Genomic DNA, 21,685 nt, shown 5'->3' on the forward strand with positions numbered 1-21,685 from the left:
TTTCACTCTTGAATACTGTTTCAGAATTTCCAAAAATCTTGTCCCTGGGGTTTTTTTTTATTGAACTGTATTCGACTATTTAATATTTATAAATATTTTTTTTCCTTTCTACGTTTTGTGGTTTGTACACGAAGCAATTTTTTTTAAAGGCCATTTTTATCTTATACACTACTTAGGCTCTGGAAGAGCTGAAAATTATTGGAGCAATAATTGACTACACAACTTTTTTTAAATTCCCAGTCTGAAGATTCTACTGTGATAGTTGGAAAACTTGGGCTGTTGAGCGATAACTTATCTTTTTCACAGATCATGGTTTCTACTGGTATTAAAGTAGTAGCTGCGAGAATTTGCGGGGTGCAGTAGGGATTGTGTCACAACGAGGGGTGTGCTACATTTTGTGTATAAAGCTTCCCCTTCTAGTTTGGGGGGGAGATGGAAGGAAGAGCCAACTGCATTTTGGACTTAAATGAACCTTCTGGTTGATGACCAGTTATTTGCTGTGATTCACCAGCCATTAAACAGAGGTTTTAATGCTGATATGGAACACTGCCTTCATGAAGAAAGGGGATGTCCTTCATCTGTTGAGCTCTTGGCTGAGAATGTTTATTTTTATTAAATAAACATTCTCTAAACATTTGTTAAATAAACTATTAAAATAATAGTTTATTATTTTAAATTATTTTTACCACATGAGTTGCATGATTGTGGGCATTCTGAAGAGTTTTGTGACACCTCCCCCCCCCCCCCGCCAGTTTAAATTATTTCTGAAATATTTTTCTCATGTATTTGCAAATCTTTTTTGTTTCATGGGTAAAATGTGTGTGTAGCTGACTTCCTGTTTTTTGTACATCCCTCTGAGGTACCCGTGCAGAGGCTGCAATATTTTAATGTTAGATTTGAATAAACTGATTTTGTAACACTTCTGGGCTCTGCCCTTCTATTGTTGCTTGGGATACAAAGGGACACAGAAGAGATTTAAAAAGGCTTTATTCAATGATCAATGACCTAAACATGAAGGATTTTAGGCTAATAGAGTGGTCTGAAATCTACTTGAGAGTTCAAATCATATAAAAAACATATTGATGATCATTACAACATACACACACGCAAACACAAAAGCTACAGAAGAAATGTTTTCAATCAGATTAGGTATTGCTGCATTGAGATCCCAACTGTTGGAATAAACCAGATTCCCAGCATTGGTTATTGTCGTGATTATGAAACAAACACCTAAAAAAATGCTCATGTGAGTTAAATGCAAGGTACGCATATGAAAACACTCCTGAAAGTGGGGGGGAATTATATTCATAAATGTTCTGAAACAGGATTTATTGCTAAAGATGCATTTTCAACTTCATTATCTGGGTCTCCATAACTTGGTGTCCAGTAGTAATGACGCTTAAGGCCATGGGAGACTTCGGCAAGATATACACGTCCATCCACTGTGTAAGGCTCAACATCTGTTCCAGTGGGCTTCAAACGGCCACTCTCCAGCAATTCTGCAAATGCCTAAAAAACCACAAAATATGAAGTTGACCATTTTTGCAATAAGCAGTGGCACAGGAATATTTTCAGCAAGAAAAAAAAATAAAAAATGCAGCAAGCAGGATATGGCCACAATACATGTAGGTAGAAAGTGGGTAGAAAGACAGATCTTGAGGGACAGGCAGAGACTGCCACAAAGACAATGGTCAAATGAAAGTAGAACATATTGTAGAACATAAAATTATAGGGTTAGAGGTCTTCTAGTCCAACCCCCTGCTCAAGCAGGAGACTCTATACCATTTTGGACAAATGGCTGTCCAGTCTTTTGAAAACCTCCACTCATGGAGCACCCATAATTTCTGGAGGAATGATATTCCACTCATTACTTCTTGTCCTACCTCTTTGAAGAATCGTTCAACCCTTTCATCTCTGTGACAGCCCCTCAGGTATTGAAAGTGTGATCATGGCACCTCTAATACTCTTAGACGAGACATACTCAGTTCTCTCAACCATTCATTCTACTGCTTAGCTTCCACCCCCTAAACTTTGTTCTCCTCTATATTCTTTCTAGGGTCTCAACATGTTTTTTTGTATCATGGTAATCAAGTAACCTGAGCCAAAAGCAGAACTGTAATCTGAAAAAACATCAAGTTGACCCTCCCTAATTCTCACAAAGATAAAGGAGAGAAGAAGTGCATTTAGACTTGCAAACTTTTGTTATACATAGGTTGAAAAGCAATTTTGGTCTGCATGACTTTGGTTTCCTACTCTGAAGAGCTACTAGTGGTAGGGAACCAACCAAGCCATTCTTCCACACCATGTCTGCTTTGTCATCTCAAATGAAGCCCATCACCTTATCCTAGATGCTTTGCTGCTCTGGGACAAATGGTCATTGTAGAAAGAATCAGTGAGTAAGTGATGATATTGTGGTGTTTTCTCTATACTGAAGGCAGATCTACACTAATCTCACTAGCAATCTTGGCTGCACTTTCCTTAAAAAAATAATGGTTATCTTAATTGATTGACAATAATTTCACAGGTTGGAATAATGGAACAAAATGCAGAAGATAATCCCTACTGTGGACATTATGCCATCTATAGTTTGACAGACTAAAGATAAAGGAGGAAGAAAAAGGAGAAGACAGGTGTGAAAGGAAGTTGGTTGTCAACATAATGGACAAAATATGTCTAATTTTCATATTCTGGGCTACATTTCAGTGTGAGAGTTCAATAAGTTTTTTTTAATAGCTTTCATATCAGGTGAGAGGAACTTCTTCCCATGTGCAGGAATATAAAAACAGAGTGGTGGGATATGCCCATTAAGCAATAATTTATTATAATCCTCTTATTTAAAAGTATTTGTCTACATTATATGCAACAAGAGGAGAAAAAGAAAAGAGGCCCACTATATATACATACTAAGTGAACCAATCTATGTTTCATCACTCAATTATTTAAATGACAATTGCTGGCTTAGTTGTTTGATTTCCCATTTTTCATATTATTAAATAAACAAGTTTCTTTAATAATATATAAAAAGGGAAACACTGAAGCGAACAACTGTCATTTACAAGTTTCCCATGCTAGGAACTGAAGTGCACATTGAGAAAGCCTCAATGGCTGGGTTCAGACAGTTCCTTCATTTAAAAAAGCACAACCTGGGTTTATGCAATGTGTGAACTCTATTGCCCAAATGTCAGTTGTCACCAGAAAGGAGGACAAGATATTTGGCCTTAAGGTGAATGGTAACAGGTAACACCACCATCCTTTCTCTGCAAGGGACTGGCAGATGGATTTGCTTTACAAGTGATGAGGATGACTATCACGAAGGACAACTAGTTCACTATATCTGAAGAAACCTTTGAGCAGAAGGACCTACCACACAAGCATCTTCATCAAATTTGTTTCCCCAGATGTAGATGTACAAAAGGACAGGGTTTGTTTTCATGGCATCTGAAAGTGCCACTAGTCCTGGTCCAGATATATTGTTGTATGTCACTGCTAGCCTAAGAAAAAGGATATAAAGCAGAAAACAAAGTTTTGGAGCAAAGTTGACCAGCCTTAGTCTTTTTCAAACTGCATGAGAAAATATCTGTATACTAGATCAGGGGTCTCCAACTTTGTGAGACTTACGGACTTCAACTCCCAGAATTCTGGGAGTTGAAGTCCACAAGTCTTAAAAGTTGCCAAGGTTGGAGACCCCTGTACTAGATGCAACTCTATATTTTGTTCTCCATTCATAACCACATCTGCTATCATTATCCAGAACCACAAAGTCCATCTTGCTTTTTATCCCTTTTTACACATGACCATGTTTATGTCTCTGGCCCACCTCCTGGTGCTAATTTCTCCTTTGTCTGATGATTAGGAACTACCTGGAAAATGTCACTTTCCATTTTCCTTAGGGCTTTTTATCTATACTCTGATATCTTAAGAACTGTTGTTGATGAACCAGACTACTATGGCTTTCAGCAAACTGCAGCTAAGCAAATGGTGGCCTAAATCGACATATGAAAAGTCTACATCACAGACTCAGGTATCAGCACACTGAAGGGTGATTACAGGCAAATGAAATAAGATCAGGAAGATTTTGGCACCAGGAGACATGTGCTTAAGCTGTTCCACCAGCGGTGATCATACCGACTCAGATGGGCTCAATTTTGTTTGAAGTTTAATTTTGTTCAGTTTTGTTTAAAGAAACTTGAAACAGCCCACTTACTTTCTCATCCTAGACTCACAAAAGTAGGTGGATATTATGTAATGCAAACTACTTATCTATTCTAAACCCAATCTTCATAAAATTGGTTATGGGCATTGTTATGTACCATATAAGGAGTGAGCTATAGGCTTCACTCAGGTCCTCCAAAAAGGCGGGAAAATACTTGAAGCTCATTGGTCAGCCCTCTATAAAAGAGGACACTGCCAGACAAGCAAGTTGTTGGGTTGTATTGGTCTACTAATAAAGAGCTGTTGTTACTGAAAGAGCTGTGTCCATCTCTTCCATCATCAAATCTAACAGGCATAATTTTTAGGACCTTTAAAAAAAAACCATAGCAAATAATGAAAGCAATAATTAAATATGCTGGGAGGGGTTTTGATGTTCCATCTACAACATTTTAACAGAGTGTTCTAAAGGTGGCTATTGTGCTTCAAATAGCCTGAATAATTTTTTCCCATTTTTGTTGCTGTTTCATCCATACCTGCAGTTTTCAATACTCTTGTGTTATCACATCCACATGTCTAAGAATAAAGATTTTGTATACTAACGCTTGGAGGGTCCGATTATGTGTAGCAAGAGCGTCACTCAGGTAAAAAGCACCATCATCCTCTATCCTGTTAAAATTAAGATCCACAATCTCGAGGGTACTGTTTTGTTTTAATAGCTGTCCTAGAAACTTCATGCCATCTCGGCTAATTTTGTTACTGAGAAAAGATAAAGCATAAATATTCATTTTTTAAAAAACATATTATGTTCCAGAGGAGGAACTGTATTGCAGTCCACAAAGATTAGTTAATATTATAAAAATTTAATAAAATAAAATAAATAAATAATAAAATAAATAAATAAAATATTATAATGATACATCCATTAAATGCTTATATATGCTACAACATCTTGAGTCTCCAAAGACCTATGCAAGGGTCCTTTTTGTAGACTTTAGTTCAGCATTCAATACCATCATTCCAGACATTCTTCTAACTAAGCTAAACCAGCTACAGGTACCGGAACAGACTTGTAAGTGGATCACAAGCTTCCTAACAAACAGGAAGCAGCAGGTGAAGCTAAGCAAGATCACATCAAATACCTGTACAATTAGCACAGGGGCCCCCCAAGGCTGTGTGCTCTCCCCACTTCTCTCTGTATACCAATGACTGCATCTCCAATGATCCATCTGTTAAGCTACTGAAGTTCGCAGATGACACAACAGTGATTGGTCTCATTCGAGACAATGACGAATCCGCATATAGACGAGAGGTCGAACGACTAGCCTTGTGGTGCAACCAAAACAATCTGGAACTGAACACACTCAAAACCGTAGAAATGGTGGTAGACTTTAGGAGAAACCCTTCCATACTTCCACCTCTCACAATACTAGACAACACAGTATCAACAGTAGAAACCTTCAAATTTCTAGGTTCTATCATATCGCAAGATCTAAAATGGACAGCTAACATCAAAAACATCATTAAAAAAGGACAACAAAGAATGTTCTTTCTGCCAACTCAGTAAGCTCAAACTGCCCAAGGAGCTGCTGATTCAGTTCTACAGAGGAATTATTGAGACTGTCATTTGCACCTCTATAACTGTCTGGTTCGGTTCTGCAACCCAACAAGAAAAACACAGACTTCAGAGGATAATTAGAACTGCAGAAAAAATAATTGCTACCAACCTGCCTTCCATTGAGGACCTGTATACTGCACGAATTAAAAAGAGGGCTGTGAAAATATTTACAGATCTCTCACATCCTGGACATAAACTGTTTCAACTCCTACCCTCAAAACGACGCTATAGAGCACTGCACACCAGAACAACTAGACACAAGAACAGTTTTTTCCCGAAGACCATCACTCTGCTAAACAAATAATTCCTTCAGCACTGTCAAACTATTTACTAAATCTGCACTACTATTAATCTTTTCATCGTTCCCATTACCAATCTCCTTCCACTTATGACTGTATGACTGTAACTTTGTTGCTGGCAATCCTTATGATTTATATTGATATATTGACCATCAATTGTGTTGTAAATGTTATATCTTGATGAACGTAACTTTTCTTTTATGCACACTGAGAGCATATGCACCAAGACAAATTCCTTGTGTGTCCAATCACACTTGGCCAATAAAAAATTCTGTTCTATTCTATTCAGAATTACCCACCATTGTTTCACAAGCCAGGATAAGAAAGAATAAGTTGAAATTACAAAAAAAGTAGAACTCTGGTGGATATTAGGAAGAACCTCTTAAAGATCTGAGCTGCTCAACAATGAAACTTCAGGAATTAATGATTCCTCCTTCACTGGAGGAAATTTAAATAGAAACCAGACAGTCATCTACAATTATGGTGGAGTTCTGTATTAGGAAGTGGGTTGGAATAGATCAGTGTTTCCCACACTTGGTTTGTGGACTTGAGCACCAAGAACTTTCATCCACTAGCCATGCTGACTATTGGAATTCTGAAACATGAAGTTCACACATCTGGAAATAGCCAAGATTGGAAAACACCAGTAATAGATGATCTTCTAGATCCTGCAGCATCCGGCCTGCAGGCTGCGAGTTTGACAGTCCTGCTCTAGATCTTTCCAACCATTTCATTTTATATTTCTACTCCAAAGTGAATCCCATTGTCATTAGTTGGCTTTACTCCTAGGAAATGGGATACAAAATCACAACTTTAATCTGGACCTGAATTTGGATATAAAACTTGAAACCCGCAATATAACTTTAACTATTATCCAATATTATTAATATGATTTCTTTCCTAGCACAGTGGTTCAAAATTGGTAAAAACCAGAACTTTACAAATATTAATTGCATCCATTTCAGTAGAATTTGCCATCATATCTCAAAAATCGTATTTCTCAAAATGTATGTACCCACATGCGACAATTGGACATTCAAGAAATCTCAACGTATCTAAAATCAGGGGTGGGCTCTGGGTGTTCGCAAGGGTTCAGGAGAATCTCTAGGTAAGATTCTGTGCAGTTCGGAGAACCCCCAAATCCCACCCCGGCTGGCCCTTCCCACCCTGCCCTGTCCCGCTCCTCCCAGGAGTCCCCATACAGCCCATTTTGGATGCAGGTAAGTGCAGGGTGTGTGCAGAGATTCTGGGACGGCAAAAAACGGGCCTACCAGAAGTTCAGAAAGGCCAGAAATGGACCCATTTTGGACCCAGAGACAGACTCCAGAGGGCCTCCGGAGCCTGGGGAGGTTGTTTTCGCCTTCCTGAAGGCTCGAGGAAAGCCTCTGGAGCCTGTGGATGGCAAAAACACCCCGCCCCTGTTATGGTGTAGGAGGCCGACTAGGTCACACCCATCCAGCAACTGGGCAGAGAACCCCTTTGCCAAAATTTTTGAAGCCCACCCCTGTCTAAAACCTGTTAAGCTAGGGAAGCTTGTATTAATGCAAGAGAAGTGCAATTGTTTCTCTCTACCTCCATACAAAGGGGGAATATCAGCAGACTTGTGAAGGAGGATGAGGAACAACTAGACAGCAGAAGTTTTCAGAATTACCAGTGTTAAAAAAAGAAGCCCTATTAAAAAAAAAAAGCCCAGTGCTAAAAAAAGAAGCCCTATTCTTTGTTAAGCAACCTATATTGTTCAAAACTCTCTTACCAGCTGAGATCAAGATATCGGAGGGTGCTATTGTCATACAAGGCATCACACAGACGTTCAATCCCAAAATTCTTCATTCCATGTTTACATAAATGCAATTCCACCAAGGTGCAGTTGACTTTCAGCATAGAAGCTATGTGGATGGTGGTTTCTTCCTGAAGTTCCATATTATTAAATTAGATTTTGAATCTATTCCAGGTAGCAATAGCCATAGCACTTAGACTTATATACTGCCCCATAGTGCTTTACTGCCCTCACTAAGCAATTTACAAAGTCATCCTATTGCCCACAACAATCTAGTTCCTCATTTTACCGACTTCAGAAGGATGGAAGGCTGAGTCAACCTTGAGCTAGCGAGGATTGAACTCATGGCAGTGAGCTTAATTAGCCTGTAAAACTACATTCTAACCACTGCACCACCATGGCTCCTAACCGCGGCCTTCCCCAACCTAGTGCTTTCCAAGTGTGAAGAGGGGAGATACGTTAGGTTTCATCTGGGTTTGGCTAGTGTAGATTCAAAGGAGAAGGAAACTCGACATTGCCTAAGATTTTGGTCCATGTTTATAATTGTTACCATCTAGTCTTCCCCAGAGGGAGGGAAATCAACTTAAATTTAGGGGTGTTTTCATGGCCATGTGTCATTCCTACTAAAACTACCCAGCATACTCACTTCTTCACTGTACAGAATTGGCCTGTTGAGATTTAAAGCTTTAATTGACTCATTGTGGTTCAAAACAGTTGCCAAAGCTATTATGCTCTGTGTACCCTGAAAATAAAAAATAACAAATCCAGAAAAAGTCACCTCAGCTCCACAGTTAAACTTGAACAATTTAAGCTAACACTTAAAATTAAGTTTTATGTTCTGTTCAAAACCATAATGGTAAATCTTTCTTGGCCATGTAAAACATGGTTGAGTTATGTTTTTTTTTTTTGATAAGTCTCTCAAATAATTTTGTTTTAACTTTACTTACCAGGTCACAGTCTCCAAAATCTAACTTCTGTATTGTGTTGTTCACCTGTATCATAGCTGCAAAATACATTCCTCCTTTATTCTCAATCTTGTTGCCCGTCATTCTTAAGTAACACAGTGTTTCGTTCCTCTAGAAGGAAAACTTCAATTATTTATTTGCAATAGTTTAAATCGGTCCCCATCTGGAACCTTCCAAAATCCCTAGCCAGCATGGCTCTTTCCCAATCCTTTGCATATGCTACAACATTAATGTTCACAATTTCCACAGGGAATTTTAAATATTTTAACCACACACACACCATTCCTGGATGAAGTCAGGCTGAGGAGAGACTGGTGTTATCCCTGACATTCTATATCAGGGTGTTTCTCAATCTTGACAACTTTAAGATGTGTGAAGGAATTCAACTTCCAGAATTCAACCAAGATGCATTCTGGGAGTTGAAGCCTGTGCACCTTAAAGTTGTCAAGGCTGAGAATCATTGTTCTATACATTTGGAAACATAGGCTTTTTTCTAAAGTCATCTAATTGCCATTAAGAGAGGGAGAAAGCTTGCTGAAAGTGGAATTATAGCTGCCGGTTACCTGAGGAATGGTGTCACCGCAATGGGTTGACCCATGCTGGCAGAAGGAGTATACTGAGGACTCTGGCTGCTGGGGCCCAGCAGAGCCTTTTCTGTAGTGGCTCCTGCTCTTTGAAACATTGTGCCCTTTGAGGTGAGATCCCCCGCCATTTTCTTGGCCTTAAAGCCTAGCTCTGCCGATTGATTTGGGCCCCCAGGGAGGAAGTTCCATACTGAAGGTAGTTGGTGGACTGAGAGAAGATTCTACCACTGTCCCATTTGTATCCTGCTTCCTTCCTTCCTTAGCAATCTTCATTAATTTTAAAGTTTATCGTTTTAATATTTTATTTTATTTGAATTTAATATTTGAATTTAATTTAAAATTAATATTATAATTTTAACAATGTTTAAAAAAAGATGTTGAGAATCTAGAAAGAGTGCAGAGAAGGGCAACAAAGATAATTAGGGGATTGGAGGCTAAAATGTATAAAGAACGGTTGCTGGAAATGGGTATGTCTAGCTTGATGAAAAGAAGGACTAAGGGTGACATGATAGCAGTGTTCCAGTATCTCAGGGGCTGCCACAAAGAAGAGGAAGGTCTACCTATTTTCCAAAGCACGTGAAGGCAGGACAAGAAGCAATGGATAAAAACTAAAGAAGGAGAGGACCAACACAGAAATAAGAAGTTTCCTGGCAATGAAAAAAATTAATCAGTGGAACAACTTGCCTCCAGAAATTGTGGGTACTCCAACACTGGAGGTTTTAAAGAAGAGATTAAACAACCATTTGTCTGAGATAGTATATAGGGTCTCCTGCTTGAGCAGGGGGTTGGACTAGAAGACCTCAAAGATCCCTTTTAACTCAGTTATACTGTTACTACTGTTAATGCTTTATATTGTTGTTTTTTACAGTGTTTTAAGCCACCTAGAGTCACCTGATGGCAGAATGGGTGGCACATAAATTTAATAAATTAATTATTAAAAATAATTCCATAGCAATGACGTCTTATCATTCACCTGCTGTCCTCTGCTTCTTGCACGGAAGAGCCCATTTCATTAAGCGTTGCTTCAAAATAAGCAACAGGGTTGTGCAAAGTTTTTGAAAGGAATGCTTCCTAAACTGGGTTTGCATGTGCAAATCAGCTTTCTTTGAAGCGCTGAAGCAGAAAGGCTTGGACAGATCATGTACCTAAAGGCTATCTTGTTCATAATGTCCCTGTCTGTGTCCTTAGGGATAATTTTTCATTTGGATTCAGTGCTGGATTTTTACCCTCTAGCAAAGAATTAAGCCAAGAAAGAACTCAGCATCTGCCCAGCCAGCTCAGGAATTCTGGGAGTTGAAGTCCAGAAATCATAAAGGGGCCATAGTTCCCCACTTTTGGGGAACTAAGGGCCCACTAAAGGCTGGTCCTGCACAGACATTGTAACAAGACTGAATCCACACCCCAACTGCCTAGTTTGAGTCCATTGAGTAAAAAACTTTACATCCCAACGTGCCTTGCTCCAAGTGGGAAGCTCCTGTGGCTTTCTGTGCCTTTCTCCCAGACTGATCCACACTTACGTGCATTGCTTTAGCTATGAATTCTGCTCCAAGGGTACCAATGTCATTAAACATCAGATTGAGGTAGAGCAGGGTCCGATTACCCTACAATACAAAGACATGAGGTGTGTTGTTAATGTTGTTCTCGCTGGGTCTCTTTCACAGCCTTCCAAAGATTGGTTTCCTGAGGATGAATGCACAATGCATACTCCAGTTTGGTCGAGAGACCAACACTTGCAACACATGGCTGAGCGTTAGGACCCAACAGTTACATGGCTCCACGTAATCTCCCATCTCAGGTACAGATTTGGGGAAGAATTTCTGTAACCGCGTGACACCAGTTCACTTCAGTTTGGTACTAAGAACAACTCTTCCGAAACCGGAAATGGTCAGAGAAGATGATGTACAATTATAAATGGTGGGAAGCAAGGACATTGCAAATGATATGATTGCGCCATACCACACCTCTAAATGACGTAGGAGAATTCAGTGACAGAAACAGCTTGGGGACTCATATAAGCTGCCTGAGCCTGCAGGCCATTTCCTGGAATTCTCCTTCAACACAAAAGTAGTATTGCAAGGGGTCCTTGACTTACAACCATCATTTAGCTACCACTCAACTTTTTAACAGCATTTGACTTACTTAAAGTGACCTACAAAAAGTCCTTGTATTCACAGCATGTACTTATGACAATTGAAAGGGCCCCAGGATCATGAGGTGTAGGGTTTCCTGCCTATGAGGGGGGTTGGACTAGAACACCTCCAAGGTCCCTTCCAACTCTGCTATTCTAAACTTCATGTGATCACCATTTGCAATCTTCCCAGCTGGCTTCCAACAAGGGAAATCACTGGGGGAAGCCGGATGTACTTCAGAACTGCATGATTCCCTTAACAATTGCAGTGATTTGCTTAAGAAACATGACAAAAGAAAGTGGCAAAATTAGGCGGCAAAATTAGGCGTGACTCACTTAGCAAGTATATTGCTTAGCAACAGAAATTCTAGTCCTAATCGTGGACATAAATTGAGGACAACCTGAACTAGGCTGGCCCTATCTTATCCACAACCCTCTGTAGCTACTGTATGAATTTATGAATTCTAGAATCTCCAGCCTACAAGGCAAGAACTGAGAGTTTTAATTGCAACAGGCATGCAATTCAAATGCATTGAATTGCATTTGCAAGGGCAAATGCAATTCAAGCCCAAGAATTTCAAGGAACAGGGATTTGAAGTGCACCCGGAGGCTGCAGCTAGTCCAGAATGCAGCTGCGCGGGTAATAGTGGATGTAACACCAATCCTGCGCGGCTTGCACTGGCTTCCTGTGGTCTTTTGGGTGCGCTTTAAGATTTTGGTTACCACCTTCAAAGCGCTCCATGGCTTAGGGCCCGGGTACTTACGGGACCGCCTGCTGTTACCGCATGCCTCCCACCGACCCGTACGCTCTCACAGAGAGGGTCTTCTCAGGGTGCCGTCTGCCAAACAATGTCGGCTGGCGGCCCCCAGGGGAAGGGCCTTCTCTGTGGGAGTTCCTACGCTCTGGAACGAACTTCCTCCTGGACTATGTCAAGTGCCTGATCTTCGGATCTTTTGCCGTGAGCTGAAAACGCATTTATTTATTCAAGCGGGACTGGCATAATATTAATATTTATAATATTTTTAATATTTTTAATATTTTAAAATTTTAACTGGGGTTTTATTATTATATGGTTTATAATTTTAAATTTTAAACTTTTAAATGTGGCCATTTTTTTTTTTTCTAAATATGCTCGGTTTTAAATTGTCGTTTTAATTGTACATTTCTGTGTTTTTTATCTTTTGGCTGTACACCGCCCTGAGTCCTTCGGGAGAAGGGCGGTATAAAAATTTAATAAATAAATAAATAAATAAATAAATTCTAGTCTGCTTGATAGATACCTGAATGAAAGCAGCAATGTGGGCTGCGCCAGCATCAGTTAAGAGATTGTATCTCAGGTCCAGCCCTGAAAAAAACCAATGGATGCAAAAATGAACAGATCGTAGTTGTAATCACTTTTCTAACAATACCTTAACACTTCCCATTGCATTCTCTGTCCCAAAACTGCATCCAGTTTGGATCACCACAATGTAAAAAAAAATGTTGAGACTAGAAAGAGTAGAGAAAAGCAACCAAGATGATTAGGGGACTGGAGGCTAAAACATATAAAGAACGGTTGACGAAATTGGGTATGTCTGGTTTAATGAAAAGAAGGACTAGGGGTGACATGATAGCAGTGTTCCAATATATAAGAGGTTGCCACAAAGCTATTCTCCAAAGCACCTGAAGGCAGGACAAGAAGCAATGGATGGAAACTAATCAAGGAGATATCCAACCTAAAACTTAGGATAAATTTCCTTTGTAGAACAATTAATCACTGGAACAAATTGCCTCCAGAAGTTGTGAATGCTCTTAACACTGGGAGTTTTAAAGAAAAGATTGGGCAACCATTTGTCTGAAATGGTATATAGGGTTTCCTGCCTAAATAGGGGATTGGACTAGAAGACCTTCAAGGTCCCTTCCAACTCTGTTATTTTATTCTATTCCATTGGCTTTCTCTAACTGCAAAATTCATTCACAAAGCTTAATCTTGCATTATTCCAAGACCTAATCTGAATATTACACTGGGTCGAAAGTGGGCTTTAATAACGGTTGCATTCTCTGATTCTGCTTTTGTGACATAATGGGGAGATCTCTATAGAGGTTCTCATTCATCCAGGTCAGGGTTGTCCAAAGGTGTTTTTATTTTAAAGACAACTGGACATTCTGATTTTTCTTTAAGATATTTCACTTCTCATCCAAGAATATTTTTCGGTATTGCAAAACATCTTAAAAGAAAAATCAGAAGTGTCCAATTGCCTTTAAAATAAATGCACCTTTGGGATAAATGGGAAAATCTAAACATCAAGTCTTCCTTCAGTTATACCATCTGATTGTAGAGGAGTCCCTTTAATGCATTAGAGTTTGTGTTTCAGAGGCTCAAATAAGGACACATACCTGTAAGAAACACATTGTTCATAAAGACAGACGCAAGGATTTGAAAATCAGAATCGGTCACTTTCTGCACAGGTATCAAGCGGTTATTCCCAGCTATTTTAACGGTTATCCTTTTGGCCAACCTGTGAACAACATAAAAAGAAGCTCTGTTTGTTGCCGCTGTTCCATTTTATTTCGCTCCAATTAAAAGGAGGTTTAAACATTATTCATGGATTTGCAGAGTGTCCTCGTTCTCTTTCATTGAGAGGAAAAAGTGATTCATAATCTGAAATGTATCCAGGCATATGCAGTGTTGTGGCCTTCCGGCAGCCTGCAGAACTGGCAGCAGAGTCAGACAGTGTGGAGGTTGGGGAGGAACATGGGCCAGCCCTGGGGGCTGGAAAAACACGGGCGAGGACTCTGCATCAGAGGCAGAGTGGGAGCTAGACAGCAGTGAGTCAGAAGAAGAGCTGGAGCCTGTTCCCAGTGTGCACATGCACAGAGATGCCAGAAGACAAAAACAACTAAGAAAGCAGGGTCGACTCAGGAGTAAAGCCACACCTTGGAGGTGATTGGCTCTCCCATAGGAAACAAAAGAGGAGTAAACGGGAAGTGGGTTTTTGCAGGAAACAATTCGTTCGATCGGTCATTGCCAAAGTGGAAAAGTTCTGTTTGTGACTTTAAAAGACTCTGTGCCAAGTTTTGCCTTTTCTGCAGTTGGAAACTAGTTATTTGGCAACTTTCCCAGTGAGATAAGGTATGTTAATAAATATGCCTCTGAAAGACTGTTTGCAGAGCTGTGCTGACTGTGAATGAACGTAATTCACAGTCTTGTAAATAAAAGGGGTTTTATCGGGACTAAGACTCTGCTTCTTGCTACTTAAGGAAGCCTAGGTCAGAACATGCAGGTGGATTTTTAAAAACGATAAGTCTCACTCAATTTGCTCCGAAGTAAATGATATCATGATGCAATCCTCCTTGTCCTTAATATCAGCAATGCAATAGATTCTATTTAGCATTTAGGGAGCTTGTCTCAGAATTTCCTGCCTAGTATCTTACTAATTTCTTTGCTTTGGCGGGAAGGCAGAAAAGCTGTTTTATTGTGTCACAGGATTAATTCAGAATGTGCTCTTCAGTTGAGCAATGCGTAACAGCCTCAAAGGCCCAATGCTATAACTCCAAGCCAGTTGCATGCTTTGAAGCATACAGACAATTCTGCATTGAACTACTACGGCATTTTGTTATTGGACAAATAATTCTACATGTCTGCTTCAATTTCCAGAATCTCACAATTTTCTTGTGACTTTGCAAATGAATTCTGGAAGCAACACCTAGTAAAGATCTCAAAAATCTCACCAGTAGTTACTTGGGAACTGGAGGGTAAAGTTTCTTAACCTTCCTTGTTCTACCTCATTGCACAATATGAATACATAGAGACACATCTGCATACAAGTATTTCTCAATTTACAAAGGTGTTTTTTTCAAGAGGCAACTGGACTTACTGGTTTTCCTTGCAAGACATTTCACTTCTCATCCAAGAAGCTTCATCAGCTCATCCAAGAAGCTCATCCAAGAAGACATTGCGCATCTCATCCAGGAAGCTTCTTCAGCTCTGAAGAGGCTTCCTGGATGAGATGTGCAATGTCTTCCAAGAAAAACCAGAAAGTCCAGTTGCCTCTTGAAAAAACACCTTTGGGACAAGCATGACTGAGAACTTCCATAGTCACTCTCAGCTTACAACCATAACTGAGCCAAAGTTATGGTTCTAAGTCATGACAATCATAAGTCGAGGCACCCATGTGATTGGCTCAATTTTTTAAAAAAAACATTTGTGGCAGTTGTAAAGCAAATGCAACCTTCGTTAAGTGAATGTGATGGTTGTTAAGCGAGTCAATGCATTCTTAGGGAGATTTTTTTGCAAACAAATGTCATAAATTACATCAGGTGACTGTGGAACACTGCAGCCAGCTATAAAGGCAAATGCCTGAAATGCAGTCATATGACTGTAGGGAGTGTCACTCTTGGAACCAGGTCATAAGTACCTTTGGCGGGGGGGGGGGTAGTCCCTCCAAATAGTTGCCAAGCTCCCAGTCATTAAGCAAGGACTACCTGTACTTTATATGTGCCCTGAAGCTTGCAGAATCCAGATTTTTCTGCTGCAAAATCATAATTTACAAAAGCATTTCGTATGCCCAGAATACAGAATAGAATTTTTTATTGACCAAGTGTGATTGGACACATAAGGAATTTGTTTTAGGTGTATATGCGCTCAGTGTACAGAAGGAGAATAAAATACATTCATCAAGAATAAAAAGATACAACACTTAGTACAGGGGTGGGTTCTCCTTACCTTTACTACTGGTTTGCATCGTGCCCGTGCTCGCGTGTAAGCTCCGCTTGCGCATGTGTGCTTTCTTCTGCACATGTGCAGAAGCTTTTGATGACATTTGGGTCAGTGGGTGGAGCCTCCTGCCGGTTTTACTACCAGTTCTATAGAACTGGTCCGAACCGGGGGGCAACCCACCACTGACTTAGTGCTAGTCAAGGTTACTAATAAGCTATCAAATCGTACTAGGAAGCAAATAAAAACAGTATAATTGAAAGATACAAGCAACATGGTTATAGTAATAAGCGGGAAGAAATAGATACTAGTAAGGAAAAAAGAATAATAGTAATACAGTCTTAGTAAATTATTTGACAGTGTTGTGGGAATTAGTTGTTAAGCAGAGTGATGGCATTCAGAAAAAACTGTCATTGTGTCTAGTTGTTTTGGTGTGCAGGGTCCTATAGCATTTTTTTGATGGTAGAGGTTGAAACAATTTATGTCCAGGATGTGAGGATGTGATATTTAATAAGTTATTGGCTTAGTTTTACTATATTGTAAAATGGCATAGGGCCGGGCTATTTACGGGACCGCCTACTGCTACCGAATACCTCTCACCGACCCGTGCGCTCTCACAGAGAGGGACTCCTCAGGGTGCCGTCAGCTAGGCAGTGCCGTCTGGCGACACCCAGGGGAAGGGCCTTCTCTGTGGGGGCTCCTACCCTCTGGAACGAACTCCCTCCAGGAGTCCGTCAACTTCCGGACCTCCGAACCTTTCGTCGCGAGCTTAAAACACACTTATTCATTTGCGCAGGACTGGATTAGTTTTTAAATTTATATTGGTTTTAAATGGGTTTTTATTATTTATATTGTTTTTTAATTCGGCTTTGTAGAATAAGTTTTTTAAATGCGGTTTTAGTGTGTATTTATATGTCTTTTACTTGCCTGTGAACCGCCCTGAGTCCCTCGGGAGATAGGGCGGTATATAAATGCGATTAATAAATAAATAAATAAATAAATATATTGCCTTACGCTTCATCATGGAGTTTCACTTCTTGGAGAACGCGCTTTATGAATGGGTTCACAGGTTGTTTTACTTCTTTGCAGGCTTCACAATATTGTTGATCCAGGCTCATGCATGCTAGCATGCTTCCCTAAAATGGAAAGGAAGGTGAGAAAACAGTCACGGGCTCTATAGCATCTATGAGCAGCGTCATCATGTACAGACACTCACAAGAAACCCTCGGCTGATTCTGGATATATCTTTATGGAATCTTCCCACAAATTGGAAGGAACTTGCAGCAGCTGTGGTGCAGATACGTTTGGCCTCTGGAAACCAGTCCAGAGCCCACAATCCAGGAAGCGAAATCAGTGTTTCTCAGACTTGGTAACATGAAGGCCTGTGGACTTCAATTGCTGGCTGGGGAATTCTGGGGATTGAAGTCCCATGTGTCTTCATGTTACCAAATTTGAAACATTTCTCTAAATGATCACCTGGAAAGAATGAAATGGGAATACCAGTAGCCCTCAATTTATGACAATTGAGCCCAAAATTTCTGTTATTAAGCGAGGTAGTTGTTTAGTGAGATGTGCCCCATTTTACAACCTTTCTTGCCATGGTGGTTAAGTAAATCACTGCAGTTGCTAAGGTTAGTAACATGCTGTTAAGTGAATCTGACCTCCCTACTGACTTTGCTTGTCAGAGGGTTGCAAAATAGAATAGAATAGAATAGAATTTTTATTGGCCAAGTGTGATTGGACACACAAGGAATTTTTCTTGGTGCATATGCTCTCAGTGTACATAAAAGAAAAGATACGTTCATCAAGGTACAACATTTACAACACAATTGATGATCAATATATCAATATAAATCATAAGGATTGCCAGCAACAAGTTATAGTCATACAGTCATAAGTGGAAAGAGATTGGTGATGGGAACTATGAGACGATTAATAGTAGTGCAGATTCAGTAAATAGTCTGACAGTGTTGATGGAATTATTTGTTTAGCAGAGTGATGGCCTTCGGGAAAAAACTGTTCTTGTGTCTAGTTGTTCTGGTGTGCAGTGCTCTATAGCGTCGTTTTGAGGGTAGGAGTTGAAACAGTTTATGTCCAGGATGCGAGGGATCTGCAAATATTTTCACGGCCCTCTTCTTGATTCGTGCAGTATACAGGTCCTCAATGGAAGGCAGGTTGGTAGCAATTATTTTTTCTACAGTTCTAATTATCCTCTGAAGTCTGTGTCTTTCTTGTTGGGTTGCAGAACCGAACCAGACAGTTATAGAGGTGCAAATGACAGACTCAATAATTCCTCTGTAAAAGGTGATCATATGATCCTGGGAGACTGCAATTGTCCTAATAAATACATGATGAATAGAATAGAATAGAATAGAATAGAATAGCACAGCACAGCACAGCACAGCACAGAACAGAACAGAACAGAACAGAATGCTTTATTGACCAAGTGTGATTGGAGACACAAGGAATTTGTCTTCTGTGCATAAGCTCTTAGTGTACATAAAAGATATAAATGAAAAATCCTGATCATAGTCATCATAACACTGGAGAAGAGCCTAATGCTGGGAAAGATTGAGGGCAAAAGAAGAATGGGGCGACAGAGAACGAGGTGGCTGGATGGAGTCACTGAAGCAGTAGGCGTGAGCTTAAATGGACTCCAGAGGATGGTAGAGGACAGGAAGGCCTGGAGGAACCTTGTCCATGGGGTCGCGATGGGTCGGACACAACTTCGCAACTAACAACAAGAAGTCATCATAAATACATCCATCATGAATCACACTTGGTGATAGTCATGGGATACTAAATAAGCAATCAACATAAATCATAGTAGGAACTAATAAACAATATAAATGGCAAAGATACAAGCAACAAAGTTATAGTCATAGGTAGAAAAGGAAATAGGTAGGTTGAGAAGAATAGTAGTTATACCGTCTTAGAAAATAGTTTGACAGTGTTGTGGGAATTAGTTGTTTAACAGAGTGATGGCATGGGGAAAAAACCGTCCTTGTGTCTAGTTGTTCTGGTCTGCACCAGTTGTCCCCATTTATATCACATGACCATGGGGGATGCTGCAACGGTGTGAAAAATGGCTCTAAGTCACTTTTTTCAATGCCACTGCAACTTCAAACGGTCATTAAACGAACCGTTGTACAGTACCGGCCCAGACCCAGTGTGAGCCTTTGGGATACCATAACTACTGATGCTTAATGAACATCTTTTCTTCTACTTTTTAAAAATCCACATATTTGGGCATTTTCTCACGGTTACAGGTGTTCATTTGCATATTTCCGAGTATACGACCGCGAGAGAAGCGCATGACAAAGAGCAGGAGACCCTTGCAGCGCCAGTCTAGCCTCCTACCGCTTACCTTTGTTGACGCTGCCTTCTTCCCTCCGTGGCTGCGAGGCGATTCCTTTGCAAAGATCGGGCTTGCTCGAGAGAAACACACGCTGGCCGGACCGCGGTTGCTATGGCGACCACACACGCTTTTCGAAATGGGCATGCGCGGCTTCCCCCCCTTCTTTTCCCCCCGTTGTGATCGTCTCTAGAGCAGGGGTCTCCAACCTTGACACCTTTAAGCCTGGAGCTGGGGAATTCTGGGAGTTGAAGTCCTCCAGGCTTAAAGTTGCCAAGGTTGGAGACCGCCTGCTCTAGAGATTTGGCAGGGATGCGATTTGATACCTTTCCTTTCCTGCAAAGCAGCCAAAGCTGCAGGGTTGGCCACATTCGCAAATTCTGAGTCAAAATGCCAAGATGCCCTGCCTTGCCAGTGGTTTGTTAGGTGGAAAAAAATAGCAGGAGGAAGGAGCAGTACTTTGAGCCCCTGCATGGAAAAAAAAAGGGGGAGGATATTAATCTGTCAGTCAATCAATCAATCGTTTTGTCTTTTAACTCTTGCAGGGTTTGGAATTTGGCCTATTCGCTTCCACTGAAACTCAGCCTTAGCTCTGTGACAAGATGTCTAACATCTTTCCTTGCCTAGTTAAATACATCTAAATACAATGACCTCCACATTTTAGTGAAACTAAAAGTAATAATTTCTGGTAACCCACTATTTTCAGACCAGCCGAAAAATCTTATTTAACATTTTAAATACAAAAGATTACAATGGCCCATTAATAGAATAGAATTTTTTTTTATTGGCCAAATGTGATTGGACACACAAGGAATTTGTCTTGGTGCATATGCTTTCAGTGTACATAAAAGAAAATATACATTCATCAAGAATCCTAAGGTACAAATGATAGTCATAGGGTACAAATTTAACACTTAATGATACAACACTTAATGATAGTCATAGGCTACAAATAAGTAATCAGGAAACAATCAATAAATTCTGGAGTAAACAAAAATAAAGCGTCCTTTCAGTTGAGGTTGACTCCAAATGACTTTGTAGGTATCTATGGAGTTTTCATGGCAACTGAAAGATTTGTCTTCTGGAATAGGCTTCCATTTCCCAGTCTGCACTACAGCTTTGCAATTTCCGTTTAATTTCCCAAGCAAGTCTGACTTTATCATAGTTATTTGTGGAATCAACTGAGGTTGGCCATCTAAGCCATGGCTTAATGGAGAACACCTAAGAGTTCTCAGGTTGAGAGTTCTCAATAAATGTCTGTCTCATCCCCTTTTCAAAATCTCCATAGATATATTTCCCCTCTCTAGATACTAATTCAATTAATGTAGTCTGAGGGCACTTCTACCAAGGGTATGGACCAGGGGTGAAATCCAGCAGCTTCTGACAGGTTCTGGAGAACCGGTAGCGGAAATTTTGAGCAGTTCAGAGAACCAGTAGCAGAAATTTTGAGTAGTTCGGAGAACAGGCAAATATCACCTCTGGCTGGTCCCAGAGTGGGGTGAGAATGGAGATTTTGCAATATCCTTCCCCCAGGAGTAGAGAGGGAATGGGGATTTTGCAGTATCAGCAGTGATGGTGGTGCGAGGCTCCCCCCACCCGCCTAGTTGTCATTACATCCTGGCTTTAACCAGGAAGTAAACTGTTTTTTAAGGGTTTGGGGATGCACAGAGGGGCCACGTATGCATGTGACACGCATGGTATGTGTACTTCCAAACCGGTAGGGAAGATAAGTAGATTTCACCCCTATATAGGATCATTGTTGCACAGGATATTGGTAGAGCCTGAAGAAATATGGTCTTTCTTTCCTTCCTTCTTTCCTCCCTACCTTCCTTCTTTCTTTCCTCCCTCCCTTCCTTCCTTCCTTCCCATCTCCTAGGAAAATGAAATATTTTAGGAAATATTAAAAAGGCAGAATATTATATTTTTCCTAAAGGAAAAACATGTTTCTAAAGACAGACTCAAAGCCTCAGCTCCCTCCCCACTCCTCCAGCAGATATTTTGGTGCCAATCTATCTACAAGACAAAAGACGTGGCCCTCAGGACATGATAGGATTAGCCCTCACTCAAGATCCAAACCAGGACAAAGCCATTAAGCCATAATAGGAATTGCCCA

At 40.3% G+C, this 21,685-nt stretch overlaps 1 protein-coding gene across 2 annotated transcripts; it reads right to left on the reverse strand.

Annotated features, from left to right (window-relative positions):
• Positions 1-970: 970 nt before the first annotated feature.
• Positions 971-19,710, reverse strand: LRRC34 (leucine rich repeat containing 34). 2 transcript variants are annotated; one of them, XM_058187309.1, is made up of 11 exons: positions 19,585-19,710; positions 17,232-17,353; positions 13,898-14,019; positions 12,802-12,866; positions 10,910-10,993; positions 8,791-8,919; positions 8,490-8,585; positions 7,820-7,974; positions 4,753-4,908; positions 3,365-3,491; positions 971-1,509 (listed from the first exon to the last, which is right to left on the reverse strand). In XM_058187309.1, exons 2-11 carry the CDS (start codon positions 17,345-17,347, stop codon positions 1,306-1,308), a joined length of 1,254 nt encoding a protein of 417 aa, XP_058043292.1. In that variant the 5' UTR covers positions 17,348-17,353; positions 19,585-19,710; the 3' UTR covers positions 971-1,305. The 2 variants fall into 2 exon arrangements, with proteins under 2 accessions (XP_058043292.1, XP_058043293.1); XM_058187310.1 differs by lacking the exons at positions 13,898-14,019; positions 19,585-19,710 and having other exon boundaries at positions 17,232-17,344.
• Between the last annotated feature and the right edge of the window lie 1,975 nt (positions 19,711-21,685).

Source organism: Ahaetulla prasina, chromosome 6 (assembly GCF_028640845.1).
Source record: "Ahaetulla prasina isolate Xishuangbanna chromosome 6, ASM2864084v1, whole genome shotgun sequence".
In the NCBI taxonomy this organism is placed as follows: domain Eukaryota; kingdom Metazoa; phylum Chordata; class Lepidosauria; order Squamata; family Colubridae; genus Ahaetulla; species Ahaetulla prasina.